General features: G+C 44.6%; 1 protein-coding gene across 3 annotated transcripts in view; it reads left to right on the forward strand.

Moving 5' to 3' along the window:
* The first annotated feature begins 434 nt into the window (after window positions 1-434).
* Window positions 435-13,612, forward strand: part of C2cd2 (C2 calcium dependent domain containing 2) — a 64,141-nt gene continuing 50,963 nt past the window's right edge. The window contains exons 1-2 of one of the 3 annotated variants that reach the window (XM_052159249.1): window positions 435-1,029; window positions 10,355-10,453. In XM_052159249.1, coding sequence (XP_052015209.1) covers window positions 766-1,029; window positions 10,355-10,453 — 363 coding nt within the window. In that variant the 5' untranslated portion in view covers window positions 435-765. The remainder of the gene's footprint in view (window positions 1,030-10,354; window positions 10,454-13,612) is intronic. The other 2 variants (XM_052159250.1, XM_052159248.1) reach the window with 2 other exon arrangements.

A 13,612-nucleotide genomic window follows, 5' to 3' on the forward strand; every position in this document is an offset into this window, starting at 1 on the left:
GAGACACAGACACACACACACACCCCAAACAAAATCAATGATCCAGGCACATCCTGACCTTTGGCCTGGGTTTGACAAGCACCTCCCTGGATCTTGAAATAGAACAGGCATCATCCCCATATTGCAGACCATCAGCCTACTTTAGGGTGACAGCTACAGGCTGCTGCAGCTGGCCTTGCAAAAACCTAGTCCAGGCAGTGGGGAAATTCTTGGAATTCTAGCTTTATCTGAGCATCCCTCCCACGCACGAGCGCACAGATCCTAGCCAAGGCGCCTGGCAGTAACCTTTTGGGATCTAAAGCGCCAAGCGCGGCATCCCCCGACGAGGTCACCACCTTCTCACCACTCAAGGTAGTGGCAGGAGAGGACGCGGTGAGGGCCCTCGGGGCCTTTAAGGAGGCGGGGCTGTAAAAAGAGACTGTGCTCCCGCTCCGCCCCCAGGCCCGGCCTCCTGCGGTTACTGCGGGCCGCGGGCGGGACACTCCAAGAGGCAAGCTGGGAAGAAGAGCCTTGCCCTGCACTTCACAACCACGCGTGGAGAGCAGCTTCCTCTGTCTCGCGTTTGGCTCCCAGGCGCGCAGCGCTAAATTTGGTGTACTTTCGGGTCCTTGTCGCCTTCCCAGCTGCTTCGGCCTCCCTGGCCCCGGACCCTGAGCTCCTGCGTCCCGGCGGATGTCCTGAGTCGCCACCCGCCGGCTCCGCGCGCCCTGGGGCCGCGGCTGCTTGGGGAAGTCGGGGCGCGCGCGCCGGGTATGCACCGTCAGCATGGGCTCGTGGCTCGGCGAGGTGCAGTGGCTCTTCCTGGTGTCGCTCTTCGTCGCGGCCCTGGGCACCGTGGGCCTGTACTTGGCGCAGTGGGCGCTAGCCAAGGCGCGACCCCCATCCCGGCGGCGGCGGGCGGAGCCGGATGAGCTAAGGCGCCGGGAGTCGGACACATTCCTTTCCTGGATACTGACGCGGGATAGCTGGGGGAACCAGTGGCAGGCGGCCTGGGTGACCGCCCTGAACTATGAGGCCGAAAAGAGAGGGGTGAGTTCTTAGGAGGGCGTGGTGTTTGAAGGTGAGAGGGGCCGCCACAGTCCTTGGTTAGCCACCCTGAGCCTAGGGCAAGGCATTCTTTGAAGTTAGAACCAGGGAGAGGGAAGCACCTGAGGTGGGGAGTTAAGTGAGTGTTTCACACAGCAAACGCCTTCAGCTCCGTGGGGCTTTCTGTGGGAGAACCACCCAGCCGGTCCCTAGAGGATTCTGGGTGAACACCTACTGATTTTGAACCCGATAAATGGATAACTGTGACCCAAATATGCTTTCATTTCGAATCTTGTTCTCTGTCTAAAGCTTATAAATTCTAAAAGGCTTGCATTTCTGAGCACATAGAGTAGAGACGATTTATTGAGTTCTCACTGCTCAGATATGGCCCTGGGGACTGTAAATGCTTATGTCACTTCCAAATTAGCATGGCATCCTCATCTTCATACATCTGAGGAAACTGAGGCCTGGAAGTTTAAACTAGTCTTTGGTGTCAGAGCCAAGATGAGAACCCAAATGTGCTGACCTCACACCTTGGGCTTATTACCCTACTCTGTGCCTCATACTCCTGTGGTTGTTTCTTTCATTGTTAATTGCTTGCTGACTTATTTTTACTTTTAGCAGATGTTAGTGTAAGGACAGGTTCATGGCATCTACAATTTGGAGGCATTCCACAGGGGAATTAGGTTGGTGTGACAGAGCTGGCACCTGTCAGCACTGCAGCTGTCCCTCAACTTCAGGTACACAGGCCTCTGTACCTGCTGTGCAGCCCAGAGGAGAAGCCCCACACCTCCAACGTTGAACACAGTGAATACCATAATGTTCAGTCATTGTCATGCCAAACCTATCCACTTTCAGAATATTCCACTAGGCCCTGAGCCTAGTCGTTGCACCATGGCCTTGGCACATGTAGCCATAGAGCTAAAAACAAAACAAAACAAAAACCCACCCAAACAAAAAAAGAGAGAAGCTTTAAGTATGAATTAGTACAAATCCAACAGTACAAGAGACTTTGCTCTGGACTCTTGGAAAAAGATTCTTTTGGATGCAAAGGCTACAAGCTCAGTTGACATCTGTCTTGATACCTAGAATAGGTGCCTAGTCATCAGAGCTGGACCTCTACCCAGGGTCAGTACTCAAGCCATTTGTAGGAGTAAACATGATCCCACTATGAAGTTGCTGTCATTGACCGTCATTTGATCTGGTGTTAGAAGCCTGGCTTCATTACAGAGAACAGAGTGTTGCCTGAGCTGATGCCAGCCTTGCTCTCTTTTTCTGTAGGGTGCTAGCAAGTGTGCTGGTTAATGATCTGCTGGAGGTAGACACTGGTGGCCGAGGGTCAGTGCCCCTCCCTTCTGTGAATTTTGAATGTTTTATTTCCTGCCATTTCTTGGTTGATTTACTAAGATAGGATCACTCTAGATATGCTCCCAGGGCTTCTTGTGTCTGGAAGGTTGACCAGAAAGAAGAGGAAGCCCCTCCTTAGCACTGGTCTTAGTTGGGCCATGGAATTAGTGGCAGGTGAAATCCTCTTATATGACACTCTGACCTTTGTGATTAGGGATGGCATGGGGTCAGGGTGCTCTGAAAAGACACTGGCTTATTTGCATGGTCTTGTCTGGTCTCTGCTCTTTGCCAAATTCAGCCATTTATCTCTAGAGAGCTCTTGTTTGAAAGTGCCAGTACCACATTGAGTTTAAGCTCAGAGTAATTTTGCAGGGGTACCTTTGCACAGAAATTGGTGTTGGCTATCCCTTAGCACACTTTTTGTTCTACTTGACTGACTGATGCTTGATACCTGAGAATGCTGCTTGACTATATTCAAATGGAGGATTTTGCATGTAGATAGGAACTCAGTCATTTACCTCTCTACCAGTTTCTTGGGACTTGGCTGTTATTATAGTAATGACACGTGGGGAACAGATGCAGCCATTTATACTAGTGAGAGCCTGACCCCAGCAGCCACACTTGCTGGAGTTTCTCCCTGCCCTCCCCTCACTTCCAGTGCTACTAATCCATGACAGGGTTGACATTTCCAGACTGCTCTAGGCACAGACAGCAACAGATTAGAGGTCACTTGCTGACTCTGTCCTGAAATCTCTTTGCTCCAGCCAGGTAGGGAACTAATACTTGGGAGTCAACCAATACTTGTTCTGTCACTGGTGGAGTGGAAGAGAGAGACACTAGTAATGTTCAGTCAGACCCAGCGTCTTCCATAAAAGGGAACTTTTCTACCCAGTGGAAACAGTAACCTGTCCCATTCCAGATTTTATGCTAGGTTTGTATTTGTGTGTGTGATATGTATGCAGGTACCCATGTAATTTGCGTTCATGTAGAGACCAGAAGACAACCTCAAGGACACTATTCACTTTGTATTTTGAGACAGGGTCTCTGATTAGCTTGATTAGGCTGGCTGGCCACCATGCTCCAAGAATCCACCTGTTTTTGCCTCTACAACCTCCACAGCCTCCACAGCGCTGGAATTGCAAGCATGCTGCTCCTTCACACCTAATTTAGTTTCCTAAGTTCTGAGAATCTTAACTTAGTCCCTCATCCTTACACAGCCAGCGTTTTACTCATCAAGCTGTCTTAGTTGTTTTAAAATGGAAAGAAAGTCAAATTTTTTCAAGCCCTTCTCTCTCTGGAGGTGAGGATTTGAAGCTTGAGAATAGAGAGCTCAGGGTCTGGCTTCTTCGTGATTCCAAATCAGCTACAGTCATGCCCTGTGAGAAGCAAATTCACGACTCAACACCTGAGTCCCAAGTGTTTCCAATGAAGAGGGCCTGAGTGATGTAGCTGAATCCCTGTGGTGCAAGGACTAAGCAGTGACTCAAAGTGGCTTCTTTGTGCTCTTATAAGTGTAGCTGTGTGAGCTCCAACCCATATTCCAACCATCACTCCAGAAGTAGTTTCTAGGGTGATTAGTTAGGTGAGAAAGAGGGGGAGCCATCACTGATCTGACACCTGTGAGTAGGAATTGGGACTTGTCAGAAATACCCTTGCATGCTTCTCTATCACAGTGCCACACCCACAAGAAGGGCTTGGACTAGCTGAGGGTTAGGGAATAGGAGATACTTTTTTCCCCTTGGGTGTGAAACCACTGTACACACCTGTCTCTCGCCATCTGTCAACTGGAGATCTGCTGCACCCAGCAATGCCTATAATTGATGGTTTTAACATTAGGTCTCATTTCTTCACCAAGTTTGACTTTACAAAAAATTATGTTTGTTGTTGGGACCATATTTCTGTAACAGAGCCAGAGAACCCAGAACATATTGTGTTATCTGAAGATGGCTGCTCAGGGTTACCCTCTGACTGGCCTGCAGTCACCTGAATACTTTGGCTTGTGGTAATCAGTTACACAAGTGATGGCCCATACTCCTACACAACCCAAGATTACCCAAGATTGCTGTTTCCAAAGCCCTGGCTTGGGGTGCCAACATGCTGGTAGCAGGTAGCCTCACCTGTGGCTTCAGTACTTCCCTTTTATCTGGTTGCTCTGGAAAACACATGCAGGTCTCAGAACCCATGTTCTGCTGCTGTTGTCATAGGTTTCTCTTGTGTTTCCTCCCTGTCCTCAACTGGCAGTGGTCCTAGATTAGGAAGATTCTTAGACCTGCTCATTTCTATAATCCTTCAATTAGGATTTCCTCAGGAATGTTCTAAAACAAGTGAGCATGACTGTTGAGCAATTTATAGTCTTTGGAGAATGAGGAATCAGTGTGAACTTAGAACATGTCTGAATAACACTGACTTTTCTGAGATTCAGAAGCTTGTTGTAAATTGTGGCCAATAACTGCAGTGTCTTTCCATCATTTAATGACTTTCAAGCTGTGCTTACAAAAACCAATGGCAGAAGCTGTGCACAGAAAGACTGGTAGTGGAACCAGCCACTCAAGTAAAGGTCCTGGATCAGTTTGTTGCCCCCCTCCCACCATTGAGAAGTAAAATGGGTTTGGGGCAACTCTGTGAACTCTACCATGCCCCTTACACCCCAGTCTCCTTTTTTGTAGCTAATACACTCAGGGCTATTCCCAGTATAAGGACCTTCCCACAGGGCAACCCAGAGTTCCTTGTAGTATGTATCTCCTTTCTCTAATTTCTTGACTCCTTCCATTCTGTAAGGATGCAGCCCCAACCACATATCCAGCAGCCTGCACTTGTTCCCTTCTTGGTCACTTGTGCCTTCATCTGCTCTCTGCATTGTGAGTTGAGACAGAGCTCGGGTCTCTCCACACAGAGGTGGACTTCTTGCCCAGTTCAGAAGCAAGCCCTGTGTGTGAGTGGGGTAAAAGACAGGCCTGGTAGAAGGAGATGTCATGTACACCATGGCATCTGAACGCAAGCTTCACACTTGGGAGCCAACAGGCCCCAAGAAGAACAACAGCCTGCTTAGTGTGATCTGTTTTAGCATTCTGAAGAACAGAAACATGAAAAGGAAGGTGGCCCGTGACTGCAGATCAGCAGTGTGAAGCCCAAGTGCAGTACTCTTCTTTGTACTCAGCCATGCTCCCAACAGGAATTCAGGAAGGAGTGGGTGCCTTATCCACACCAGCCAAAACCAGCCAAAGCTAACTCCAAACCACTTCTAGTGTCTGAGGAGGGAAAAGAGTTCTTTAACCATGTAAAAGATCCGTGAGAGCCATGGCTGGAGTTTGATTCCCACAGATCCAAGGCTGTGTGGTCTTGGACAAGTCTGATCTCTCTGTATTTCTGCACAAGGGAATGCCATACAAACGTTATGAGCTTGTATGAGGCTATGAGCCGAACCTGGTATATCATGAGTAAGTAAGGTAGGCTGTTCTTTTGGAAGTTCTCCTTTGAAAACTGATTTGCTTTTGGTTTTGCAGAAAAGTTGGAAAAGTAAGTGAGTTTCTAAGTGTTCCTTATCCAGTATCTCAAAACTATCACTCAGTTATTAGAGCAGAATTCTTGTTGGTACAGGGATGCTATAACTTACCACTGCAGAAATTCAGGTAGAACAATAGGCTCACCTAGGTACAGTGTAACTATAACCAAGCACTCAAAATTAACACTGTATAGAATAAGAGGTTAACTTGAGAACAGTGTAGCTACAACTAAAAACATAGTGAAATTAACATTGTAACACTATAAGACATTAACATTATCATAATCCCTTTAATTAGAAAACAAAGCATTTCTCAATCTCAGTATCTTTCTCTGTACATCTGTACATCATCTTATTGCCCAAGGTCCCCACAGGTCTCTAGCAACCCTTAGTTGGTACTTCTTAGTCTCCCATAATCTGTAATGGTTTTTCATTTTGTCATATTTTTATGACCTTGATAGTATTGGAGTGTTGTTGTTATTTTGCTGAATATTTGTCTGCTTTATCCTGCTATTGGTTTGAGACTGTACATACAGAAATAGCAATGACCTATGGCTGTTCAATATGAGGAGCTCATGGTATTGGTGTAACTTGCTACTGGGATAGTGGGTCCTGGCTACTTTGGTGAGATGGTTTTGTGCCTTATGTCTTCACATTTGGCTCTAGTTACCTTGTCTTGCGAGATGCATTCTTGGATGTTTTTGCTCCCAATTTAGTGTCCCTCCCTGTGGGTCACATTCAACAATTACCTATGCGGAGTTTCCTTATTGGTGATTTGCTATTTGCTTCTTTATGTTATCAAATGGATTCTGCTGAGAGAGGTAATGCTCACTCTTCCATGTATATTTAGCTGGTTGTATACATGACTTTGGATTTGCAGTTTGTTTGTTCTTTAAATTATTCAGTGGGTTCTGATCCTGTATCATTACTATTACTTTGCTGCCAGAATTGCTGCTGCTGTGTTTCTCTAGCCAGCTGTGTTCTTGTGAGCCCACACGTGTGTTTCCTTCTTTTCTTTTTTTTCTTTCCATGTATTTTCTTCTCTGGCCCTGGATCTAGCCACTTCTCTGAGCAACTTCAGTTGAGGATATAGAATTTGGGTATGCATACCATTGCGCAGCTCTCAGTGTTCTAGGCCCTTCCAGTGGATAGCACATCTGCATAGCTGTGAGCATGAAAATATCTGTGTTTTCATGTCTATTAGTATTTTACTTCTAAGCCATGAATGCATATCAATACTCTCCTTTTTAGCTCAATAGCAAGATTCATCTTAGTCTTCTCTCTTCTGGTGTGTGTGTGTGTGTGTGTGTGTGTGTGTACTTATATGTATATCTGTCATTCCTTAGGTGCCATCTACCTTGTTTTTTTGAGATAGGATCACTTATTGACTTGAAACTCATGGCCTGGGAGCCTCTGGTATTCTCCTGTGTCTGCCAGTCCAACCTCCCCTATTGGGATTTTGAGCAAGCAGCAGTACATTGGACTGTTTTGTTTGGCCTGTAGGGATGGAATTAAGGTTGTCAGCTTGCACAGCTAGCACTTTACCAATTGAGAGATCCCCAGCCATTTTCCTCACTTTTTGTTTTCTTGCATGATCAATTAGGGTAGCCAGTACATACTGAAAGTAATTTGTCACAGATTTTAAACAGTTCTGTGTTTGAAACAAAGCTTTGTGGAATGGAGTTTTCCACTTGTGGCCCTATGTCTGGGCTTCCACTTGCAGTCAGCCTGTTCTGCATTTTCCCCACCATTGCACAGAGCTGTAGTTTTAATCACAGAGACTCTGTATTATGGGCCAGAACATGAAGGTCAACTACCTAACTTTTCAGTTTTTGTTTGGTGTGTGTGTGTGTGTGTGTGTGTGTGTGTGAGAGAGAGAGAGAGAGAGAGAGAGAGAGAGAGAGAGAGAGAGAGAGAGAGAGAAAGAGAGAAAGAATGTATGTTTTTTGGGCAGTTCCTACATGATTTCTCATGTGTGTACAGAGTCTTTTTGTAGTCCAGGCAGGTGGCTGTGGACTGGTATTGCTAGTCTTTAGCAGACTATCAGCAGTGCAGGAATTGTTTGAAGGCTGTGGGCTTACTCTAGTCCTAAGCCCCAGGGGCAGGTAGATTAAAAGTAGAAAGGTAGTCTCTCCATCCTTATTTTAACTTATAATTTGTGTCCTTTGTAAGAACATCCCTTGACATTAAAGATCTCTCCATGGTTTTGCCCAGAAGGCATGAACAGGAAGAAGCTTCCACCCCACCTGCCCCGCTATGGCTCCAGGACAGAGGCTGTGTCCAGGTGGAAGGAAGGTAGTTCAGGGTTTCTAGGGTTGTCTCTGGGAGGCTCTGTTCTGCTGGCTTACATTAGCATCTAGGTACCTTTTTTTGAGACAGGGTTTCTCTGTGTGGTCCTGGCTGTCCTGGAACTCATTCTGTAGAACAGGCTGGCCTCAAACTCAGAAATCCGCCTGCCTCTGCCTCCCAAGTGCTGGGATTACAGGCATGTGCCACCACGACCAGCGATGGCACCTCTGTGCCACAAGGTCAGCTCAGAATGCAGTGACTTCAGCAAGTTCATAGTCTTTGGCCAGTTGCTCCTCCCAAAATCAGCTCCAGTCCCAGATTCTTCCAGAACAGCCTTGACATGGTGATTTCATCCTCTCTGTCATGTATATTTTTACCCACCTCTCATAATTGAGGAGTAAGATAGGTGCCGTTAGCACATGTGAGGTTCTAAATTCTAAATCTGAATGAACTGTATTTTGTATTTGACTTTGATCTCTGGGGATTCTTGAAAAATCAGGAGAGAGTTATGTCATGGCTGTTTTGCATTAGGCCTGCCAGAGCATCTCTGGTCTGATCACATGCCAGTTCTGTCTTCTATCTTTGCTCATATTCACATAGGTAACTAGCTCACTGCCATGGAGTCCTGGCTTATAGGACACACAAAGGGCAGTAACTCCTCGCCACCCAGTCAGAAGTTAAGACAGTAAAGGCTCTCTGGCAGGAAAAGTTAAAGAAGGTTTCAATCTAAGGGCATCTTGATATACAAGCTGGGACTTTCTAGAATATTCATTTTAAGAGGACAGTCCTTGATTTGCTGTCTAACCCCTTATTTACTTTTATAAGGCATCAATTTTACTCCCTTATGGCATTGGTTTAATATATCTGCCATTTGGAGATTTAAAAATAAAAACAAACAAATAAACAACAACCAAAATAGGGTCTCTTATAACCTAGGCTGGTATCGAGCTCACTATGTAGTCAAGAGTAGCTTTCAACATCTGATCTTTCTCCCTCCACCTCTTAAGTACTAGGATTTCAGCACTTTGTATCACCATGCCAATAGAATCTAAAGCCTCATGTATGCTAGATAGAAACTTGGACATCTGAGCTATATCCCCATTCCTCATTTGGAATTTTTAACTTAAAAGACACCACCCCCTTCTGCTGCACTAGAAAAAGAGAAAACTGGTTCAATGAGTAAACATACAAGTGTGAAGATCTGAGTTTGAATCCACAGAATGCATGTGAAAGTCAGGTGTGGTAGCATGTGTCTTTATAACCTTAGAGCTCATATGGTGAGATAAGAGCATGAAAATTCCTGGAAGTTCATTGGCAGGTAGCCTTGTGCATAGAGACTATCTCAAACAAGGTTGAACAAAGGTGAGGACTGAGAGCCAAGAATTTCCTCTGATCTCCATGTATGGACTGTGACAGGCATGTGCTTGCATTCACACAAACGTTCACACACACACACACACACACACACACACACAAATAAGTAAGTAAGTAAATAAATAAAGCCACAAGAAAGCCACAAGAGTTCACTGGAGAATGCATGGAGTTATTGAACCATGTGGCTGGGGAACCAGGTAGCTTAGAGGGCTGTAAGGTAAAGACTCAGACACAGCCACTAGACAGGTTCATTTCCAGTCAGTAGCCTTCTGTGTCATTTCACATCCCAGAGAGATGCCAGGATCTGGGTTTTTGCCCAGCAGTGAAAGAGGAGAAGGGAGACGGCACCTCAAGTGCCAGGAAGCATTTCCTTAGTAAGGAGGAGACAACTGAGAGGGGAAGGTGCACCCACAGCCTGCCTTGTGCTCTTCTCTCCATTCTGAACCTTAGGACTCAGCACAAGGCTTCTTTGCTTCATCTTTGAGTCAGTGACCATTTCCATCATTTCCTCCTTGTGGGATCCTGTTTGCCAAGTGCTGAGCAAGATTCAACATTGTCTGGTTCTCTCTTCTCCCTTCTCTCTCTTCTCTCCCTCCTCTCTCTCTCTCTCTCTCTCTCTCTCTCTTTCTCTCTCTCTCTCTCTCTGTGTGTGTGTGTGTGCCTGTGAGAGTGTGCATGCATAAACCTACTGATACTTAACCATTGCTGGGATGTTTTGTTACAGTTTTTTAAGTTTTGTAGCAAGTATGTATTTAAAAATAAATAAAACCCAGACTACACTTATGGATTCCTCTTCATACAGCCTCTCTCTTACAGGGTCCACTGCATCTCTCTTTCCAGAAGGACCCACAGCCACAGTCCTTGCAGCTGACAGTCGGGGAGGTATCCAGTGTGGTCAAGTCAACCCAGGAGAAGGTGAGCTGGGTGTTTGAACTGTGCCATCTATCCCTGTGTACTTAGTGAATGCCAAGCTGGAGCTAGGCAAGCGCTTTGCTTCAGAGTTACTGAAAGCATAGAACCATTATTCTTGGGAGAAATTGATTATTATTGGATAAATGGACTAAAAAAAGTCTAGTCTGTACTTAAGAGAATATCATTAGGTACTGAGATGGACAGAAACACCAGCGTATGTGTGCACACCATCAGTGAAAACATGTTACTAGGGCCTGGGATGTAGCTCAATTGGGAACATGCTTCCCTAGCATGCATGAAGCATGTGTTTGATCCCTGGCATGTAAATTAGATATTGTTATCCTAATACTCAGAAGGTAGAGGCAGGAAGATCAGAAGTTCAAGGTCATCTTCAGCTACATAGTGAGTTTAAGGCTAAACTGGGGCACATGAGGCCTTGTATCAAAAAAAAAAAAATCATGCATCTCTGTGTTATGTTACTCTCTTTATATGAAATTCCCAGAACAGATAAATCATCTAATAGAACCAGGCTAGAGATGCCAGGACCTGGGTGGAAAAGGACCTGGTAGGCATTGGAGTGGTTGCCTACAGGTAGAGGGTTTGACAGCCACATAGCTACCAATGTGTTGAAAGCATTTGAGTGCTCAGTCTAAAAGGCTGAGTTCTATGGCATTTTAGTAAAGCTGGTGTGTGTACAATGTGAAACCATCCATGTGAGGCTGAGTTTCTGAGCCAGTGAGGTGTGGTATAGAATTAGTCCTATTGATTTGAGTTTATAAGTGAGATGCACATACGAGACTGACCAAAGTCTAAGGAAATCTCAATACTGAGTCCAAGAAATATCAAAACTAATTTAATTAATTTCAGCCTGTTGTATTTACATACCATCTTTCACTTGCTGCCTTTATTGTTAATGATTATTATTAATACTATGCATTTTGTTTCTGTGGGTGTAAATCTTCCCCTATATTAAAAAGGGATTATTTGATTTGCCACCATCATTACGTTTGAAAATTTTGTCTGCAGTTTGGATTTTAAAACATCTTTTGTTTACTAGCACTCCTCATGGCACTACACAGCAGATTTTAACCTCAGTTCTAGGAGGTTAAATGCATTCTTCAAATTTACAGGTAGGAAGAATACACAGCACATATACATACATTCAGGCAATTATAACAACATATATAAAATAAAATCGAATTACAATTTTAATAAAAAAAGGCTTATTTGCCTAATATTTAGTTATCTTCAAAACTCAAAAACCCTCCGCACATGGCTGGGGGAGGTCCTTGTCATCGTGGTTCTTATGGATGTCAGATAGTGAGTCTTACTGTAAGAGGAAAAGGGACCCCCCCCCCAGTGCCACTCATTACAACTCTTGAAAATGTACTTCTATATTCATAAAAAGAATATAGATTTGGGCTAGAGACATGGCTCAGTAGTTGAGAGTGCTTGCTGCTTTGGCAGAGGGTTAGAGTTTGAGTTTGTTTTCTAGCATCCTTCCTGAGTAGATCACAGCCTCCTGTAACTCTAGCTCCAGGGTATCTGATACCTCTTCTGGTCTCCACGGGTATCTACACACACTTTTTTTTTTTTTAAATAAGCACCTCTTACACACCTGCCACTCTTGGTCCTCTCTGTTCCTCTAACAGTTTAGCTTACGCTTATATGTCATATTATATCTATATGATCTCATGTGTATCTATATAATATCTAGGAACCACAAATGAGATAAATTGGCAGTATTTGTCTTATTGAGAGTCTCTCCATTTGTATCCATTTTCTCATAAATGATGTGACTTCATTTTTCTAAATGGCTGAAAGGGATTCAATGTTATCTAAACCATATTTTCTTTATGCATTACTCTGTTGTTGGATATCAAAGCTGGTTTTATAACTTAGCTATAGTAAATACTGCTGTAGAAACATCTGTGTGCAAATGTCTCTGTGAAGAAGATGGCCCTGTGGCCACTTTTACAGGGTAGAAACTAAGGCATAGAGAGCAGAAGGCCCAACCTTCCTGGTACTTTCTTGGGAAAGTGTTTGCTTCAACAACCATCACTCTGTCAGTGGGAGATAAGGACTGTACTTCCTGGGAGCTGGGCAGCTTGTGTTTGTTGTTTTCTGAAACTGCCAATTCTAAGGGGCAGTTGATTAGTGCCAAGAGCTGGCCTGGCAGCTGAGGAGGGTCAGAGCTGCAGACATCACAGCAGTTCAGCATTAAATGTCTTCATTTTGACAAAAAAGTAGCCTCAGAGAGTGGGTGGGTGGGTGAAATACATTCCTACTAGTCCATCCACAGGGCGAATTAGCAACCAAAGCCTCTAGGTCAATAGTGGCTGCACATCCTGCTCAGAATCATGCCATTCACCGTAGACAAAAGGAAGCAGCCCAAGCTGTGTAAATACAACAGTATGGACATAGAATATTACTCAGCCTCATAAAGAAAGGAATAGTGACATGTCCTTCCAAGTGTATGAGGACCTTTTACTATGTCCAGATATAAAAGAACAAACACTGTAAGAGGTATTAGGTGAGGTTTTAGATGCGGTTCATAGAGTCAAGTGCACGGGCAGAAAGTAGGATAGGGGCTGGGAGGGGCTAGGCACAGAGTTAGTTTTTTTTTTATTTTTTTTATTTTTATTTTTTAAATGGGGACAGCCCTTCTGTTTGGGAAATGGAAAGTTCTGGAGTTGGGTGGTGGTACTATTGAACTACCTGCTCAGGATTAAAGGAGAGGGTGAGTTTTGTCCATTATGAAAGACAATAGAGAAGCTCATAAACTCTTTAAAAGGCCTCATTTCATCCACTCAGCTTTACTTGAAATGTTATTGCCCTTCCTGTGGCTGTACTGTGGCTTTGTCCTCTTCATGTCCTAGTTTGATTATTGTGGGAGCCACATATCCATAGGCAGGGATGTGCATGCCATGGTGTGCTGTTTCTCATAGTTCCCAAGTTTAGACACAATTTGCTTGAGTGGTGCATTATGTCTCAGATGTAGAAGTTATATTGTTTCAAAATTAGCAACTTGGAAAACATGGAGAAGATTTACAAATACATGTAATATCCTGTGGAGTATGAGCTTCCCTGAGGTTAGCCTGCTTGGTCTTCAGGTCTGTTGCTTTGCTTCCTCCCACCACATACTTATGTTTCCCTTGTGTT

This window comes from Apodemus sylvaticus, chromosome 15 (genome assembly GCF_947179515.1).
Source record: "Apodemus sylvaticus chromosome 15, mApoSyl1.1, whole genome shotgun sequence".
NCBI classification, from domain to species: Eukaryota; Metazoa; Chordata; class Mammalia; order Rodentia; family Muridae; genus Apodemus; species Apodemus sylvaticus.